The sequence below is a fragment of the Mchenga conophoros genome, linkage group LG1 (assembly GCF_057382185.1).
Source record: "Mchenga conophoros isolate Kocher_MC1m ecotype Shallow Benthic linkage group LG1, M_conophoros_male_GT1.1, whole genome shotgun sequence".
Taxonomy (NCBI): Eukaryota; Metazoa; Chordata; class Actinopteri; order Cichliformes; family Cichlidae; genus Mchenga; species Mchenga conophoros.
In genome coordinates this window covers 12,681,154-12,701,768 of record NC_140526.1, presented here as the reverse complement: position 1 = coordinate 12,701,768, position 20,615 = coordinate 12,681,154, and the positions used below count along the sequence as shown (strand labels likewise).

General features: G+C 38.4%; 1 protein-coding gene and 1 long non-coding RNA gene across 3 annotated transcripts; one reads left to right on the top strand and one right to left on the bottom strand.

Annotated features, from left to right (window-relative positions):
* The first annotated feature begins 554 nt into the window (after window positions 1-554).
* Window positions 555-8,761, top strand: LOC146582971 (uncharacterized). Its single transcript, XR_014890712.1, has 4 exons — window positions 555-1,694; window positions 1,922-2,016; window positions 2,352-2,428; window positions 6,296-8,761. It is a non-coding gene; the product is annotated as an uncharacterized LOC146582971 (long non-coding RNA).
* A 4,868-nt stretch (window positions 8,762-13,629) lies between these two features.
* bcl2l10 (BCL2 like 10) lies at window positions 13,630-18,210 on the bottom strand. Of its 2 annotated transcripts, none has more exons than XM_085262219.1 (3): window positions 18,060-18,210; window positions 16,283-16,741; window positions 13,630-14,423 (listed from the first exon to the last, which is right to left on the bottom strand). In XM_085262219.1, exons 1-3 carry the CDS (start codon window positions 18,171-18,173, stop codon window positions 14,301-14,303), a joined length of 696 nt encoding a protein of 231 aa, XP_085118345.1. In that variant the 5' UTR covers window positions 18,174-18,210; the 3' UTR covers window positions 13,630-14,300. The 2 variants fall into 2 exon arrangements, with proteins under 2 accessions (XP_085118345.1, XP_085118418.1); XM_085262292.1 differs by lacking the exon at window positions 18,060-18,210 and adding an exon at window positions 17,561-17,869.
* Between the last annotated feature and the right edge of the window lie 2,405 nt (window positions 18,211-20,615).

Here is a 20,615-nt window from a genome sequence, read left to right as displayed (position 1 = left end):
GTAGTAAAATGTTAATTAAAAGCTGGAAATTATTAGCCACTGCTAGGTTAGCTTATGGAAACTGTTCAAACTCGTATATAATAGTATCGGAGACACTGAATCGTTAGCAAACATTGTACATTAACGGTTATTACAGCTGTCTAAAATTAGCAATAAGCTATAAATTATTAACTCACGGTATTGACTTCAGAGTTAATGTAGCTAATTAGTAAAACGTTGGATAATTATTAGCCAATATTATAGCCAGCAGCTAAAATTCTTGAAGTGGAAGCTGATTAAATTATTATGTAATTAATGGCCAATTTATTGGGTACATTTTGCTAGTACAGGGTTGGGCTCGCTTTCAGAACTGCCTTAATTCTTTATGAGACAGTCAATAAGGTGCTGAAAACATAAACCCAAAGATGCTAAAGTTATTAGACTTAGATGTTACGGCTGGAGACTATTTGAGTAAACTAAACTCATCGTCATGCTCATGGAACCAGTTTGAGACGATTTGTGGTGCCGTGTGTTATTCTGCAGCCATCAGAAGATGGATACACTGTGGTTATGATGGACATGGCATCAACAATACTCTGGTAGGCTGTGGTGTTTAAGTGATGCTCTGTTGGTGCTAAGAGGTTTAAAGTGTGTCAAGTACAACATCTCCCCGCGTCATTATGCCAGCAACAGCCTGAACTAGTGATACAAGGTGGGTGTATTCTTTCATGTAGTGTAAACCACAATCTACCCGCTAAATGTTGCAGCAGAAATGGAGACTCACGGGGCCAAGTAATATTGTTTTCTCAATCTTGTGTTGTCCAGTTTTGATGTGAATGCACCGCTTCTTGTTCTGAGCTGACAGGAGTGCGGTTCCCACCTGTTGAAATTTTAACTGATAGTGTGAATAAAGGAGTTTGTTGCCAAAAAATGGACAAACCGCTGAAAGTGTCTATAAAACATAACTAAAAGGAGTGGAATATTGAAATAGTTGTCCTGAACTAATAACTGGGAATGTGTAAGTGTTTGGAGCTACTGACATAAGTATATTTCTACTCTAAGAAATACAACAAGCCAAATTCAGTTTTGTAACCTTTTCTAGATAAAGTGAAAATGATTAGTTCCCATGATAAAGTCTGCCACCTGACATTTAGTTATATTCCAAGCATGCACATCTAACCAACACGGGTTAAATTACTCTTGAAATATTGCCGGTGCGCTCAAGCTACCAGCAGCCCTGCCTGCAGATGAAAGGCATAGAAATACTTGATTGTCATTCTGCAAAAGGAAACAGTAGCTGTGCTGTTTTCACAGATTCCTGAGGTGAGAAGCGGCTGCTTGTTATCAAGTCCGCGCACAGAGAAACCTCTGTGTAGCTGCCTCTGGTCACACTCACCTGTGCCATAATTTGATACTTGAAAGGAGAACTTTGACTGCAGATAACTGGAAGATTTGCATTTTTTACATTCTTAGCTGAACCTTTATCCCCACAAGTCGGACATCAGGTGTGGCTGCAGTCATTACAGGACAGAGAGTCACTTGAAAACTGTATGAAAGAAAGAAAGAAAAAAGTCTCATCCACCCTCCCACTGGGTGTGGTTTGCTTCTAATATAGTCGACTGTGATCGTGACTAGGCGTTTCACTTCTTGAAGCTGAGCACTGAGTTTACATCTCAGCAGCTGCAAACCATGGCCACAGTCACTGTTGAATACTGGTAAGTCTAATGTATTCTGTGCACACGGTATCAGCACGCTTGCTTTTCTTTCTACTTATTCATTATGCTTTTAAGATGTAGCTTTACTTTGAGATGATTTTTTGTTTTTAAATGCATCATTTCATTTATCATTTATGTTGCTTATTTTTTTCTGTATTTCAAACTAGAGCTTAAAGGTGTGGTAAATGTTGATGTTGATGTTCCCTTGTTGTTGGTTTGTGGCACAGTAAAGGATGAAGTTATGCTTTTCGCTACCGGGATCTAGCTGGTCTCCTCCGGCAGGTTCCTGGTGTGAAACTAACAGGACTCACAGGAGAAGACAGTAAGCTGCTCTGGTCTTTATGTCATACATTGTCTGTGGAAATCCACTCATGCCATTTCAATTACAGACATATTTCACTGTCGCTTTTTAAGTTTCGTGCGGGGGGAAAAGTGTACATATACAGTTTTCTTTTATTATTATTTACTTATTTCTACCTACCCATGAAACATGTCACAGATCTGTATTTTGGTGGTAGATGGAATAAATCAGTATTTCAACGTGGCATCCTCCCCCCACACAAAAACAAACAGTTTAGCCAGCAGTCATGCTGACAGTATATGTGTGAAATGATATGAACACAGTTTCATTTTTGTGAATTTCTCACCCCATCGCAGACAGTTTTGAGGTGTCAGTGAACGGTGAGCTAATCTACTCCAAGCTGGAGACGGGAGAGTTTCCTGATAATGAAGAGGTTAGTGAAATGTAGATCTACATCTTATTCAGACTGTAGTGTCCCTTTTTTCAACTGAATTTATGTTAATTTGAACACTGTGCTGTTCAAAAACAAAGCCAGCTAAGTACAGTTTTCTTTTCAAACTGAACATGATTTTCATGAACATAAATTAGCTTCCTTTTTTTTTTTAGTGGCACGTGTTTTCAAGCCAACTTTTGGCATGTCATTCTAACAAGGAAGTACCTGGGCTCTGTTTACGAAAGCAGGTTTATCAAACAAACTCTGAGTTTGGCACTGAAATCTGGATTGAATAACCCTGAGATGAGGACACAGCAGATCAGAATTGCTTCAAAACCATTAGTTATTAATTGGGTTAGTGTTTGTCTTAGGCAACTTGCACACGAGTTATTTTTAAAATTTTGATTTTGCGCTTTCTTTTTGAAAAACATATCTGTCCGCATTAAAATGCAATAAATGATAAGTGTTGTTTAGATCAGAGGTGGGCAATTCATTTTCTCATGGGGCCACATGAGAAACTTGGGACTGTTGTAGACGGTGGAACATTTTATCCCTTTATAAACTGATTAGTGCAGCAATATAATCTTAATTGTATAGAAGTGTTGGCCAATCAGACGTCTAGAAACAACAGCACAGCATCGTTTGGCCTCATAAAAAAGACAAAGATGGTTTCTGAAGGTTTTTAAAAGCTCACTAATCTAAAACACTGTTTAGATGTGAACCAAAGCTACTTGTAGAAAAGGCTCCATTTACCAAAACAGCCATGTATGTGTGCAGAAGGCTTTAGCCACGTGTTATGAGGCACATTTTCAGAAACTAGAAGATGTGTTTTCACTTAGGCAGCAGAGCTTTGTTCTACATGTCTATGTTTGTTCTGATTAAGGGAAAAAGTCTACATTAAGCAGAGACATTAACCTAACCCCTAACAAAGATTAAGTGATTGCTAAAGCGATGAAATGTTTAGAGATGGCACGATACCACTTTTTTATGTCCGATACCGATACCGATATCATAAATTTGGATATCTGCCGATACCGATATGAATCCGATATAGTGTTTTTTAATCAACAAAACTGTTTTTTAAATATCTTGCTGCATTTTGTATAAGTTCATACTCAAGTTTAAAACAACAACTACACTAAAGCTATTCTGTTATACCTGTATGCAAAAAAAAAAATATTTCATAGTTCAGCAATACTGATCAATCTAATAAACTTCAACCTACACCATCCTCCCTATTCTGGTATTTTAAAGAGTACTTAGCATAAATATTAAGCAACCTAACTAATAGGGTTCCAACTCCCAGCAACAACAAAAATAAATAAATAAAAAATAGGGAACCACCCCTCACGCTCCACCTCATGATGCTTAATCAACGTAATCAACCTTAATTTGATGCAGTGTGAAAAAAAAAATGCACAGAAATCAATTATTTTTCAAGAAATATCAAATAGATTCAACATCTTTCTTCAACAAAATTGCAGACTGCACAGATGGTACCTTCCCAAAGGAAAAAGTACTATAGCTTACTAGGGTATATATATATTAGACTTAATAGTCACTATATACAGTAATTGACTTCTATTCATTTTACATCAAATTAAAACTTTGGGTGTAAGATAATTATTTATTAAAAGCTCGACATTTTAAATGAGAATAAGAAAGAAAAGTATGTCTTTGTGCCCCCTTTTCCCTGTTAATGCCCTATCGGCCCCCCTGGCTAAACTTTGCTAGATCCGCCCCTGCACAGTTACCAGCGTCAGCTACATAGAAAAAGATCCTGGAGTAGAAAGTAATATTAAATACATTCTAACAACAGCTGATCAAGCTTAAATGTGCTGCTGTTGTTCAGCCGCTGGTTTCCTCTTTCTGGTGCAAAGTGGGCCAAAAGCAAACAAGAGACACGGACTCGAGACAGAAAAGCCGATCAGCTGATCGTTAAGCAGTTTCATGATTGAAGTAGCAGCAAGAAGAGGCAGTCGCTCCATATATCGTTTGTTAAGCTTAACGCAGGAATGCTTTACAAATATTCAGAGATGGACTTACACACTTGCTTTACTTCTCTCGGGGATAACTTTGTCGGAGATGAAATGTCGGGTTGCTAGCGAAGCTCCAAATGCTATCCAGACCACCAACAGGTCCCGCATGCCACAGCTGCTCTATCACCTGATGCATACTGCTCCGACGTGCTAACGTTCTGAGGTGAGTTACGGCGTGTTGCAAGTTTTGTGAGGTGCTTTCGTGATATTTAATGGATCGGATTACATTTTTTATTTTTCTCCGATATCCGATCCAGTAATTTAGGTCAGTATCGGACCGATACCGATACGTAATATCGGATCGGTCCATCTCTAGAAATGTTTGAGTGCAGAGTAACCTAATAACACTTGACAGCTGCCTCACAGTCCACAGAAAGATGTCAATTATATTCTAAGATGAAAACAAGTCCACAATGATTGCTCTGTTCTCATGCTGATAACAGACTGGTTAAAAAAAAGAAATGTAACAAATAGCAAATACATAACTGGATAACTGGGTTTACAGTTTGTGGAGGTGTTAAGCCTCAACGGAAGAAGCTAATTTGGTCAACAGTAAATAGCACTGTCCTACTCTACTTGCGCACTCAATGCACTTTAAATATAAATATTTTTAGCGACTATCATTCTGCTCAATATTAATTTTATCCCTCGTTCTGTTCACATTTATCACACTTGTTACTTTGTTTCTATATGAGAGAGATTCTGAAATGGTTTTGACTTATTTCTATTAAAAGAGATTTTAAAACCCACACAAATGTACATTCATCTCTGTAATCCTCGTAGTTTTTTCTTATTTTAAAAATGTAGATTTTAAAATTGTTCTGAGTTATGTATTGCAGTAATAGAGGCCCTTTGTTGCTGCCTGCAAACTTATAATACTTTATAATAATTTGATTAACAACAAACTAATAGCTTTTTATTTTATCATATTTATGTTTCGACTTTTTGAATTCTTCACCCTTTTGTAGTTTCTGTTGAACTCTTCACCCCTTAAAAGCCTACAGGGCGTAACCCTTCAAGTTTTTGTCCTGAACTGAGGAGTTTCTGTCATATTTCTGCTTATAGAGTTGCATTAAAAGTTAGTAAGTAGGGTGTATGCCTTTGCAGCTGCCCTTGAAAAAACTTGGAACTATTTGAATGATTATCAAACCACACTTTCATTAAGATTTCCGGAGATGTCAGAGCTCGTCATCATGGGTACAGGGAGGTCATCAGATGTCAGTTAACTGAACTCCCTCTTCAGTGTGTTTTCTTCTATGATATTGTTTTTTTGTTTTTATTTTATTTAACCAACTCGTATATTATGTTTTAGCTGCAATAACACACAACCGTCCCGACTCTTTAGTTAAAAAACTTGCTCACAATGAAACAAAATTTAAACTAAATAAACTTTTTTCTTTTTCTTTTTTTTACAACTTCTGTAAAATGTTGCAGGCAAAGTAGGCTGACAAATCAACTGTAGCGCTGCATTTGTAGATACTCGACTGGGGTCACAAATGAACCCCCAGCTGTGTGAACTTTGATGTCGACTGTATGATTGAGGAAGTGAAGCTGTGTCAGTCATCTGCAGGAAGGGAGGGCTTAGAGAGAAACTCAGGCTTTGTTGAAGTGAGCAGACGAGCATCACAGACTCTGTTACTGTGGTAACTGACCCATGGGTTATTTCTGGAACTGAAAACCAAGAGGTTTTTTCTCATAATCAGGGTTAACAAACTCAGAGTTCTCACTAAACCTGCTTTCTAGAACAGGATGTGTTGAATTACTAACTTGATGGGGCACGTTGACAGCTCACCACACATCAATGTTAAATATCTTTGTGTTCAACCAGCTGACAGAGAAGGTGAGAGCGATGGTCCCAAAAACGAAAGGAACGAAAAAGAACTGGAAACAGAGATGCTCTACCCAATAGGAGGATGGATGGAGGATGAAATGCCAGCTGTATTTGCACTGACTGTATTTGACCGATGTTCTTATTTGTTTGTGTGTTTCCCTATTCTCTATCCAAACAAATTAACATAAGCATCAAAGAAAGGGACATTAACACATTTTCTTAATTAAAAGTGTCACAGATCAGACAACTTGTTTGCTGTGAATGCACACGCAGATGAGATGCTGATGGGAGCCCATCAGAGGACCTGACTGCTGAGCTGCACTCCTGTTTATGAATGCACACACTAAAAACTGCATGTGGTGTGTGCACGATGCCACTGGAGAAGCTTTTCAGTTGACCCTGGCCTGAAGATGTGCTCTCATCAGGTCTGTGTAGCGCAGGTTATTATGAAACATATCTAAGTTTAGTTTACATTCATCATTTGGATTTTCCCTTTTTAGATAACAAAAAACATTGTTTCTGTGCCTTGAATAGAATAATTGTGAATGAGGAGACTGATGTCACTCTCATGTATCTGCCTTAGGATAGCTCACACAGGTGAACAGCAGTCCTTGTTAGCCCCTTGATTATTATGCTTGTTTAATAGAAACCGTCGGTTTATGGAATAAACGAGTATCATGTTTTAACTACGAGCTGCACGTCAGCTGTGACAAAATGGTTTTTTGAACACTGTCGAATACTCGCAGACTGTTTTAATTCAGATCTGCTGCTGTGGTCTCTGCACACTTCCTGTCGTCTGTGGTGCTCTGCATATATTCCTGAAGCGCTATGTAGTAAATGTGTCAAGCAAACAGGAAGTGCAGGGAGTTTTAAATAGTTTTGAAGTGTAGCTGAAAAAACCAAACACATTTTATCACATCTTTGAAACGTGCACAAAGATCTGATCATCACTTTTGTGCCTCACAGTGTATTGTGTGAAAAAAAACAAACAAACCTGAATGATGGGTTACAAATGGACTCTTTCGACACAAATGAAATATAAGATGTTGATTATGGTATGTTTTTGTGATTTCCTGTCCTCTCTATGTTACGCTGATAAACTAACTAGCGGCTGGCTGCAGCTTCATATTGATGGTGCAGACATGAGAGTGACATCCATCTTTTAATCCAGTGGGTCTCAAGCCTCTTTCTACTGTGCCACAAATCCCACAAAAGTTTAACGTTCATTAAGAATAAGAAATATCTACGCTGAATTTGACTTAAAATAAGCTTCAGATTAGCATTTGTAGCATTAGCAACTTCAGCAACACTTTATAATAATGTCACACTATTAAGCATTAATATAGCAAATTCATCATTTATATAGCATTATCTGCCTTGGTATGTCATTTATATACACAAATGTTTATCCTTCTGTTACTGTTACCCTTGTATAGCTAACACTGCTACCACATACATCACTGCTAACAATAATCACAGTCATAATAATATGTGTATTTATAAATGGCATACTAAGTAATGCTTCATAAATGATGAATTAAGCACTTGCTAATACCTTAATAATGCTTAATAGTGCAACATTATTATTAAGTGCTACCACAAACTGTCTGTTTATCCCCTCCCCCTCTCAACTGGCCACTCTAGTGCCCTGCCCCACTGTTTGAGAAACACTGTAACATTAGCTGATAAGCAAAAGAAGTTACAAGAGTCTAATAGTTTTTCTTTTTTATCTTTCTTTTATTTAGTGAGCCTTGCATTGTAACATTTTTAAAGAAGCTAAGACAACATCAGATACTTTGTGAACTTTTTTTTCTAGGAGGTATTTTTTATTTTAATATGTGGTGTATATGTTTTATGCTTTGCCACACATAAAAAAAATCACATGGGACTGTTATTTTGATAGACCTGTGTGGTGAGTGCACTGTCATCTGATCTTTTTAAAGGTTTAGACAGATTTTGAATTAGTGACACATATTTAATATATGTTTCAAACACGTTAGCTTTTTTGTTCATGTTTGCAGCTCTTTTTTTCAAAAATGAAATAAAAACAAAGAAATCACTGTTGAATCTCTGATTTGCTCGATTGAAGCGATTTTCACACCCGGGCTGATGTCATCCGCAGGATAATATTATCAGTCACTGTAATGAAAGGAAAAACTTTCTCAACTGATTGTCATATCTGATAAATGATATTAGTCTAAATATACACAAGCTGTGTTATATGATATATTTGTTTATATATGATACAACAAACAAATATATATTCAAATATTTTATGACTTTTTAAAAATCTTATTGTATCATACACCTTCAACCCTGAAATGAAGCATTATCAAAGTAAAGTCTCACTGTTGTCATTTGTTTAAATGGAGTCTTTGTTTTCCACTGTGTGAAAGGATTAAATCTAAAGCTTCGCCTCTCTGCTGTGTAACAAGTTTTTCTTTAATTAAACATGCATCACAATGACGCACCAGATTGATGTGGTGTTTCCTATTGTCACTGAACCACTCCAACTTGCTATTGTTTGCTATTGTTTCTACAGTTCAGAAATTCAACAGCTATGTCCTGTTGAGGCATTTCTAAAACCAGGAACAAAAAAAAGGCGCATTAGCTGGAAACTATTTTCCTTGATGGAGTATTTGGTGTTTGGTGGAACTGGGAGAGGCTGACATACAATAAACTACAACTGAATAAAAGGCATTAATGAATTCCTGAAAAATACAACATTTTAAACTAAAATATATCATTATTTCCTCCAATTTTACCTTATTTCAGCTATTTTCTTATAGTATGTGTTGATTGTTTTGTGTGCAGTAACACAGTACGTGCCCATCATTTATATTTTATCTATAAAAAAACAAATTTAATGCACAGAAAGAATAACCAGACACCATCTTTTAAAGGACATCAGACAGCTGAAACAATGCAAAGCCATGGCCCTGTTTGGTCTACTTTCAGAGCACTTATAGAGGTCGCCATCTGTGTAATCTTTGTAGCTTATAATCCATAAAATAAACAGATCATGATAATAACTGAGGATTTGTAAGCAGCTGCTTGAATGCTCGGGTTCACTGGAAGACTAAAAAAACTATCAACAGGAAGCACAAAACCACATCAGAGGGTCAGGGTTTTCTGTTTCACAAACAGTGCGACTGCATGTATGTCATGGCTGTAACGGAGAAACATGCACATACTACACTGAGAGCAGAGTTTCGGTGCCCCATTAATGCACTAATGTTAACGCTGTAATTGTGTGTCTCTCAGCAGAGACATCCGCATCTTATTTATAACAGACAAGTTGGTCTTTATCTGTTTTCTGTGATTTCTATAAACGCTGTCATTCTCTGCTGCTGGCCAGTTCCACTCTGTTAAGCCTAAACTCTCCACGTCTTTGATCCTGTTGTTTGTGATTGCTCCTGTAAGCTGCTTTAGCTGGTAAATGTTTACTGACTGTTAAATGGCTGCGATAATGTGGAGGAACCTCTTTAACGCTGAAGCTTGTTGAGTAAAGCAAAGTTTTGGGGAGCTTCAGGCATCTTCAAGCTTCAGCCTGCTGATTGGTTGGGCTTCTTCTGTGTTCCTACAAGGAGTCTGCAAGCTTTCCTGACGGGTTTCTCCCACAGTCCAAACAGATACGTGTTTGGTGACCTGGTTATTCTAAACTGAGATGAATAATTGCAGATTTTTTTTCCTAGCACAACTGCAAGAAAGAAATGGACTATTTTGCCTGCAGGATCATTTTTCACACACACAAAAAAAGTCACTGCTCCCCCCCCACACACACACACCCACTCAAAGTGTCACAGTCGTCTTGTGTTCAGTGCAGTATCCTCATCTGCTGGCCGACACTCAAATTATCCACTGAGACCTTTCGTGACTGGGCACCGCGGTGGTTAGCACTGTTACCTCACAGCAAGCAGGTCCTTGTTTCAAATCCACGGGGTCTTTCTGTGTGGCGTTTGCAGTTCCTGCTTGTTTCTGTTCCACTGCGTCACAGAGATTAAACTGGTGAAACGTTGCTCTTGAATGCAATCATGCTCTCAGTTAAAGAATAATTCTGAACAACATCAGAGTTGATGGCGTAAAACTGATTTGGATGCAGTTTTAACAGAGCTTTTTTTTCATACTTAAAAATGTCATGTGGATATCTTCTGTTCTTATGACGTTACAAAAAAATTATGAAAATTATTTCTTGGTATGAAGGTAAAATTTTGCATGGCTTCAATAAATACACTAAAGGTATTGTACAGAAAAAAAGCGACAGATTCTGAGGGACTTTTTCTAGATTTGGTTTATTTTATTTTGAATTAACGTACAGTGATTTGCCATTTAAAAAAAACACATCAATTCATGTGCAGGCCAAGTTTCGGTTTCAGTCTGGTCAAACTGTCACGCCGCGCTAGCCCTGTTTAGTCAGTATACAGCTAATTCACTGGAGGTCTCCATCTCCTGAGAGCGTAACACACCCACAGTTTAATATTTTTGGGTTTGATACACTTTCCATGATTGCCTCGCTGTTATGTATCTAGGTTAACAGCAGGATGTACTCACAAACACAGCCAGATTTTACCAGAAATCTGGAGTGTATGTGGTTTACATCTTTCTATTTTCACTCATTTACTAAGAAAAGCTCATGTATAGCTATGGCCTCAGCCCACCACAAGCCTTTGACCTGATTTCCCTTCCTGGGAAATGGATTTGGTGAATTCTGTATCTGTGTTGAAGTTGCTGTTTCTCATGGCAATAATGCTTTTTTTGTCACATGATGAAGTGGTCACATTTGGTCCAACTCCCAGTTCCCACGAAACCATTTCAGGGGCCGTGTTCTGCTCCCTTGAAAGCCTTCGATCTTCAGATTAGACACTGAGAAAGCCTCGCACAGTTTAGAAAAAGAAATTGACCTCTGACATTTTCTCTAACTTCTTATGTTTCCCACGAACGCAATCATACCCAGAAAGCATGTTTTGCTAAAATCTTGAGAGGGCCTTACTGGTATAAACAGAGTTGGTGGGGGGCAAATTCTCCTACCTCCTCCTTCTGCATTTTAGCAACGAGACATGTTTCATGACAAACTGGGGTTGATTGTCTGTTCCTGTTGAATCAGAAACCTGGCCATGCTTTTCTATACAAACCTAAGTTTTAAGAAATATGTAAACAAGGCTTGCAGTTTCTGCTGCTACCATTTCAGAGGTATTGCAATAAAAATTCAATTTTAAGATTTTATTTGTCAATCTTTGGTCGTACCAATTGTTTTGGCATAACTTTTTCCCGCTTTCTGTGTCAACATCACAAAGCTTTGAGTTTTTGATTCCTAAAACAGAGTTTTGTTATCTTCTGCTGTCTTAATCACAGTCGCATTTTACTGTGAGATGGCATCGTTCAGTCTGTTTGTGGAGATTAAAAAAAAAGGTATTTTCTGGTCTTTTTTCCTTACCGGGAGCGTTCTCTCTACATGCACAATTTATACATTGTACATGAGGAATTATTGCCCTTTTTCACCTGGCGCTTCTCTTGCTGTAGCAGGAAATATAGTTTTGACACAAATTACCACAGAAAGCAGAGTTCATGAACTACTATTAGCACTGAGACGCTGTTGTTCCTTTATCAACCAGCGTGCATCCTGAGATCCTGAGGCAGGAATCTGCTCAATGGTCCCGCCTCACTAAAGTCGACTCAGTTTTTTTCTGTTAGGGTTTTTTTCCGTCTTCTTCTAATTTGGTAATGGCCCAGACACACTAGAGCAGAAATAAGATGGCAGTGTCTTTGACACCATGACTAACTTGGTTGGCCAGTGAGTGCACTGAATCTCAACTAATCACTTGGTGGCTTGGGGTGGTTTTGATCACAAGGCAGTTGCTAAAATGCATGCGTCTCTTTTTTGTACGCACTTCTGTAATCTACATGTGCACTAAAAGCACTTTTCCGATTTTAAACTGCAATCACCCACATTTAGTATCTTGTGCACTTGTGCAGATGCTGAGGATGACCTGCTTTACCTTCAAGGCACAGCTGCCCCATTGATTTGTATATTTTTATTGTCCTACTTTAATATTTTATTTAATGACATTTAATAGTTTTACTTATTTTACATTTATTTTGATTTAAATAATTAATTAATTAATTTTCCCTTACTGAAACATTTGCTACAGGTTTAATGTTTTGCTGCTGAGCGTTTTAGATTTTTCGGCTATTTAAAATTTGTTCTTGATCATTTAGTGACACTGTTTATTCTTGATGCTTTAAATTTAAATTGCTTTGTATATTATAATTGATCCTTTTTGCAGGTCTGAATCTTCATTTAACTATTTATTTGCCACTTTGGTGTTTTTGTAAAGCACTTTGTAATGCTAATTCTTATAAGTGTTGTCCAAAAAACTTTATTGTGAAACTGAAAAATAAGATAACCCTTTAAACTTGCTGCGATGTCTCTGCATGATTTGTTTTGCACTGAAAGCTTCTTTCATTACATGTGGTTTTCACAGCTATAGCTTCCTGATGCAAATATCACACCTGAAAAGATCTCCAGATGTCTTATCTACCTAACTTATGAATGTCATTTGAATTATTTTTGTCAAATTACATTTGAGCCTCATTGCAGATCATCTCCATGTGTTCAGTGATTCCTTCAGGTGTTTGTGAACCTGGCTTTGAAGACAGTGGATGTGCTTATTATGTTGTGTAAACAGATGAAGCAATGAAAGCTGGCAATGTAATTTCCTGCAAAACATTAATAAAGGATCTAAGTTGATAATATGCAAACCTACAATTTCCTTCCTTATTTAGAGTGATAAGAGCATCACTTTGCAGCAGCCTCTCACTGCTAAGTGGCAACAGTCACACCCAGAACATCTACTTTGAACACAACATGGCAACTAAGCAGCCTCTCGTTTTGTATAGCTTAACTTTGAATTAGGATACTTATACATTTTAATTGATGACATATATGAAGTAAAAAGAAGGCCTTGGTGTACACCTATACATCTACACGTGATCGTGAAATCAACTATTTATACTGTCTGGATTCAACTTCTGTCCCTCTGGTCATTACTATTACTTCTTTCTCCTAACAATACAGAGAGTAGTCACTTTACTAAAATGTTGTTTTTTTAATTTCTCTTTATTCAGTGCTGCACTAAAACATTTTTTAGTGCAGCACAACAGGATTTGAGTTTGAGCGTCCACCAGTGGAGGAGCACAGGAGAGACGGCAGGATATATCTTATTTATGAAAATGTGTCTGCACATGAAAGGAGGGACTGTCATTTACATTTCCCTGTCACGCTCCTGACCTCCGGCACAGACATTCAGGGGAGGAAAAAAATAAAACATGACAACATTTAATAAACACTTTTATTTAAAAAAGCAAAATAAATTAGAAACAATGTAAAAATATAATTTGGAGGAATTTTATTTTTTTCCCAGGAGTAATCTATTTGTATTCAGAATGGTCCCTGCTTTTTGGTAAGTTGACAAAGAAATGTTTTATCTAGCACCGTTGCATGGGAGTACAGAACAGCGTTGCTGATCTTGCAAAAATTATACAGTTCATATGAATTCAGGACAAACGGCAGACTGCAGTGTACTGGTTTCATATAAATACAATATATTAAATTTTACATTTTACTCTGGAATGCCTCTATACCATAAAAAAAAGAGGGGCAGAGGATCATGAAATCAAAATCTGAAGCTTTTTACCTTCACTGCAAGAAAAAGAAAAGAAAAAAGAAAAAAAAAAAAAATCAGCCAGGATATGTAAACTGATCTCACTCACTGCAACATTTCCAAAGGCATTCAAATTGGTTTTACAATCTTTAGGGGCAAGCGACGAATGTCAGTTTTAAGGGGCTCCGAGACTGTGCAAACATTACCGTAACATCGTGAAATAACGTTCTTTCACTACAGAGGGCCCTTTTTTGCAGAGTGGTCGCCGGACGTTGTCCAACGTTTACGAAATCGTGCCGAATTTTAAAATATGTGGATGCATCAAGTGTGGAGAATGCCAGCTAGCGCACCAAGAGGAAGGTAAGCCCAGCAAGGCCGACACCGGCGGCAGCAAACAGCGCTTTCTTCATGGATGAGTCCTGGCTCACTTCTCTGGCACTGCGGGAGAACTTACAGAAGCCTTCCTACAAGAAGACAAACAGAAACAACATGTTCAGTATTATTACGAGTGCTGCTTCCAGTTATCCCCCCCAATGCACTGTTTTAGAGAAAGCAGCTACACCTCTGTACCCCCCCCCCCTCACACACACACACAAAGACTGTATATAAAAGATGGAGGTAGCCACCACGCTGTAAACAATTGGTTTGTTAAGTCTTGTTATGAGCAATACTGCTGGGTCTTTACCAGACAGTACAAAGGAACTGCTGTTGTGATTTGTCGCTATATAAACAAACCTAAACTGAAGCCTCGAGCTGAGTGTTTTCATCATTATGTTTTTAAAGCAGACACAACAAACAGGGTGCAGATCTGTCTGCCAAACCACACACCATTGAGCACACCTGGATTTAATTACCCAAATTTACAAAATGAACTCCATGTTCATAATGCGGGTTTAAAAGCACGTCCGTGTCACTGGTTTACTGGTCAGACATCCAACTTTAATACCATCGACATCATTTCATTTGTTAATGTTTTATGATGATTGTTATGGTACATTAAAACTAAAACTAGGTGTGAAAACTAGAACAACTTGAATCAGGAGGCTTTGTGATGTTTGTGACACAAAATTTACCAGCTGCATCAATTTTGTTCTGGCTAAATGTTGGCCAAGGCCAAAGTCTTCAAAATCGATTCATTTTTGTTTGTTTGTTTCCCCAGGAGCAAAGAGGACATAAAAAAAATGTATAAAATAAATGTATTTTTAATCTATTGGCTGATTTGTTTTTGCCTAAGTATCAATGTCGACCCTAAATTCCTATTATGTTAATTATGAACAAATTTAGGCATAAACAATGATAAATATTGGCTACTGCCATCAGTAGAAGTCATCTTAATTGTTTGGGCTGATATCAGTACATCTTTGTGTATAAAACTCAAATAAATGTACAACAACAGAAGTAGTATGTTGGAATTTGAATTTTTCCATCTCTCCATCGTGTTTTCAGACTGAAGACATACATTCTGACCAGTGAGTGCACCTGCTCTCAGCTCCAGGTGTTCTCGCTGCCCGACAGCTGCTTGTTTTTCTAGTCATACCACGCTAACTTTCAATACAGCTAAAGCCAAACTCAACACACACACAAGCTTTGACTGTTACTACAAAAAGTCCATCTGGCTGTGTCTGTTGAAACCAGCTGCCAGCCAAAGAAAGGAGGGGTGTGTGTGTGTGGGTGTGTGTTGGGTAAGCCCATTCATAAAAGCCAGCATCTGATGTTCAGTTGAGGCTTTTGGGACTCAGCCAGAGGGCATTATAGTTCACGTTTTTCCAGTAAATAAGCAGCCTCCCAGCAGGTTTAACCCTGCTAAGTCATCATCTGTGATCACCCTAACCTTCTGCTACTGGAACATGTTTTATATTTTTCTTTTTTTTTTTTAATTTTCCTCAAAGTCTAATCCTTCTAAGTTGCCTTAATTACTCTTTTTCTCCACTTTAAAATCTTTTAGATTTCTTGGCGAGACAAACTTTACCTACCACCATTATTGAGATCTTGTTGTTTTAGCATAAATTCCCCAGCATGTTGTCTACAATTACTTTGTAATTCCCAGAATCACAGTAGTCTCAACACTCATTGTGATGCCAAACAAAGTAATAAACAAGAAAGAATCTAAGAGATTTGTCCCTGGTTGTATCTTATGGCATAAACCTAAACAACAGATCAATCTATCAGACTGGTGATTTCCAGTGACAGTAATTCAAAGAAAAACAAAACACAAAAATCCCCCAGACAACTACCACTTTGAATCCACTGTTTTGCTCTTGACATAATCAAAGCCTCCCATATCTTCAGTTTTTGTGTTGACTCAGTTTCAGGGAACACCTACCCATCCATCATTATCCAACAGCCAGTCTTTCTTCTCTTCTCCCAGGTAATCAGCTATGGTCTCTGCCAGCCTTCTGCAGCTCATGGGCTCCTGTCCCAGTTCCTGCTGTTGACGAGGGTCCAGCCCCGGCTTCTGCTCCAGGATCTTTCTGGCCAGCACTCCAGTAAAGGCGAAAAGAGAAACAACCCTCCCCCAGTTCAAGTGTCCATCTCCAACCAGCTCCTTCATCACCTTTCTGAGGCTGAGGCAGTGGTCCGGTCCACACTGCACCAGGAAGGTCTGAGCGAGGTTGTCGAAGCGAGCTTGGTGCTGTCTTTCGATGTCCCAGCCTAGACGCCTCATGGCAGCGGCTGATTCGCTGGGAGGTGGAGGGGCTTGATGTGGACTCGTGCAGCAAAAGGACAGGTAGTCCTCGGCCAAAACCAGGGTCTCTTTCCACAGCCCACAGAATTTCATTTTCTACAAGTGAGGGGAAAAGAAGACGAGCTTAAGGAACTTGCCAATCGAGACACTGAACTACTATGAAGAACAAATGCTGATGATCTGGTTTTATCATCAGTAAATCTGCCGACTGCTTCCTAAACTGTGTGTTTGGTTCTGTATAATTAACAACTACAAAGCCTCACGGTTATCCCAACCCTGGATAACTGGGAGGGTTATATCAGGAAGGGCATCTGATCTGCCATGCTGTGGCAACTCCCTTGAGAAATATGGAAGCAACTGAAAGTACCTTCTTCATTTGAAAAGTGAAAATGTGACACTGGTTTTTCCCGGCATTTAAAACAAGGTGCTAACACTCACCTTCTGGCAAAGGGAAACAAACACGATCATTTTTTCCCCTTTAAAAAAATGTGTATAAAAGCTACCAAAAAATATGGTAAAATGACTCAAACAACCACGATGACATGGTCAAATTACCAAACTGTCTTCTTTGTACTGTATTCCCTCTCTGTACTACAGTAACTAAACGGTTTTAAAGCCTTTTAGCTCTGAACTGATGTCATATAAATAATGAATACTGGCTGCTGACATCTCCCAGAGTCATCTTAACTGATTACAGCCTCTGTATAAACCTAAATATAAAATTATGAAGGCAAAATCCTTTAGCTTTCGCCTCCAGCTACCTCAATCGTGTGATTAACAACAGACGGTCTTTCAAACTAGTTTCATCAGCTTTGCTTTTGCACCCGCAGCTGTTTTCATATTAACACCGGCCAACCTAACGTAAGGGTTTTTCCATTCTCGACATAAAAATGCGTAAAAGTCAAACACTATGACCTGTGAGTCGGCTTCGGTTTCCGCGTCAGGTGTCGTTAAACGCAGGCAAAGAGAAACTGTGGTGTTAGCAGAGTATTTCCGTAGGCTGTGCTGCGGTTTAGCTTTAGCTTTCTGTTAACGGAAGCCACAGCGATGCTGAAGACGCACAGCTATCTCCACTTAAAGAGTAACGAACGGACACGCAGATCAAACAGATTGTAGTTTGGGAGTGGGGTCACTTTACGTGACCGTTTACTGTAGCAGCTAGCCGTCGGCCGGGTTGTTGGCTTTAGCTTCGCTGAGTAATCGTTGATCTGTCACCAGAGCAATGGAGGACACAAAGGAGCGCTCGCGAACGGAGAGCGAGCTCAGCTACGACAGCCACGTCTACGCAGTAAAAGCCGGTTTAAACCGACCAAAAAAAGACACTCCAGTGTGGACATTTTCCTGTAGCTCTCTAACAAGACACAAATTAGCAAAATAAACACGTTTTTCTTAAATATATTAAACAAAGACTCACCCTCCCAGCGATATCAGACTGCTCTCTGCACATACAGACGGCGGAAGGAGAGCGTCGGTACAGTTGAGTCTTCCCTTCAGCTGATGCAGAATGCGTGACTCCGCCTCTCGACATGATTTTTGTGCTGGGAACGTCGTGTGGACTGTGGAAAGATTCTACATTCTACAATTCGGGGACAATTTAGGCTTTCAAATGTTGTTTGTTTGTTTTTTAATTAACCCTATGTTTTAACATTTTCTGCTGTCCGTTAAGAAACTCAAATAATAAACCATCAAAGTGACATTTTTTTGAGATGCCATACTACAGAACCTTATAAAGTAGAGTTTAAAAATATAGTTTAATATAATCTTGACCGTTAATTTAAAGGAAGTTACCATCATACTGAATACTCAGTTTTAGATAAAACTTGTTTTATATCAACGTTTGAAAACAAGCTAGCACAAATTAACATGGATGAATAGATATATAATCTAGCATTATTTATCATAATTTACACAAGTGTATAATACTTGTTTTATGTGCATGGTAACAGGGTGTGTAGATAGCAGTGTTACAAATCAGTGCGATCAGTAAGTCTTGGTGTTTTCTCAGAGAAAGGTTGAGCTGAAAGTAAATAAATAAGTGTAGTTATATAAATAAAGGAAGGAAACTGAATTTAATATGTCTTCTGGACACCAAGTATTACAAACTATGCCAAAGAGAACTGACCTCAGAGAACTGCCACTAGCACATGACTTATGTCACTTCCTTTTTCCAAGTTTTTTCTCTTCCGTTTCCCAACTAGATAGGTTTCATTAGAGAACAGTAATTATATACTGCAAGTTATATCCCACAACACTTGTGGACTTCTGTTAAAGTATATTGATGATTAAAATATCACTTAATAATTGTAAAAGACATGTCAACAAAATTAAAAAAAAAAAAAAAGCAAAAAAGTGGATTCATAGTTTATTTTAACTGTTATACTTAACATGCAATTTGGTTATCAAGTGTATGGATTTTCAGGGAGTCCAGGACTTCTGACTTGTAGCTTTCAATTATTAAATCATTTACTAGCAGGGACTTAACAGAGGGGATTTAATGTCTATCAGAGAGATCAGCAAGTAAAAAAATTAACAATTTTACTTTTTGGTGAAGTCGAGGATGTTATATTGTTCTTTCTTCAGTGTGTACACCCTATAGCTTACACATTGCTTCTTAGATGCAATGGACGGTGGATGTCGTATATTGTGTCTAAAAAAAACAATGGACATCCCTGCACAGGCTCTTTAAAAATTGGTATGTCCTCTGAGCTTTCACCTTCCTGCTCTAATGTCTGGAGCTCCTCCATCTCATCTGCTGACAGCAGGAAGTCTTTCTTTCCTTCAAGAATTCTGTGAAAATTCCTTTCTGCATCACTCAGTCCTCTGCCTCCTGAAGTGGTTGAAAACAGGAGTTGGTAAATCCTGCTCTCCACCAAATAAAATATTATAATATTTCTGAAATCCTATGAAATTGAAGTTACGAGTCTCATTGGACTTTTTGGACCCTTGTTGACATAAAACGTGGAAGCTGCAGTCCCCGTCATTAAAAAAAAAGTCAATGTTGCCTGTTAGTCAAACCCCCTCATTATGCTGTCATTAAAAATCCCAGGATATCATAAACTGTGATGACACAGAGGCCACAAAACTCATTTTCCTTAGCTTGGTTTGTCTTTTGGCTTAAAAAGTCCAGGTAAATCTACAGGTGTAATTTTGATAGCAAGGATTAATTAAGTTAATTGTTAACATTTCCCACGGCTCAGAAAGCAAACTTGCGGTTTATGGACATTTCTTTTTCGCCACTAAACAGTGACATCTGTTACTCGTTCCAAATCCATGAACAGCATGAGGAAGTGAAACATACAGAGGATATGCATATAATCACTATGATGATAAACTCAGTGTTAATTTTAGGGACTTTCACTTCATGGTAATACCCGTTGTATGCTTGTCCTTCAATCTCCGTTTCACCTTCCCTACATCACGGCCTTTCTCTGTCTACACTGGTGTTTCCCCCTGGGTGATTCCCACTATAAATTTATGACAATCTGAATGCAGGCTAGCAACGAAAGTGAAAAAAACACATGTAAAACAGAGCAACCTAATCCCCAGAGTGCATGTTTTCTATGACATAAGTTCAATCATCTGAAATGCAAAGTTAGTGGCTTTCGGAGAAGGTCGATGTCACAGAAACACAGTGATGCAGCTGTTATGTTATTAAAGTTGGATGCTGCCCTTCCTACAGCAGAAATACCCCCCCACCCCCCACCCCACCCCCCGCTGTACTGACTGGACTTAGTGGCATTGTGGTAAACATGTCGCTAGATACATAAAGTGATGATGTGGATAGGGTGGCCGACCTTTGACCTTTGTTTAGAAAAAACAGAGACGTGTAAGAACGGCATCAACAATGCTTTGAGGTCAGAGACTGAACAAACAGTAGAGGGTCATGACATGAAAAGTCAGTGAGCGTCTCCCACCTGACGCCCTCAGAATCAGCTTATTCTTTGTCTCTTAGGCTATTTAATGAAGCCAT

Excerpts from the sequence above, each read along its gene's own strand:
- bcl2l10 (XM_085262219.1), bottom strand. The coding sequence starts at position 18,173 with ATGTCGAGAGGCGGAGTCACGCATTCTGCATCAGCTGAAGGGAAGACT. Across the intron at positions 16,742-18,059 it reads AGTCTGATATCGCTGGGAGG|AAAATGAAATTCTGTGGGCT; the intron begins GTGAGTCTTTGT and ends CCTCACTTGTAG. Across the intron at positions 14,424-16,282 it reads TGTTGGATAATGATGGATGG|GAAGGCTTCTGTAAGTTCTC; the intron begins GTAGGTGTTCCC and ends GTCTTCTTGTAG.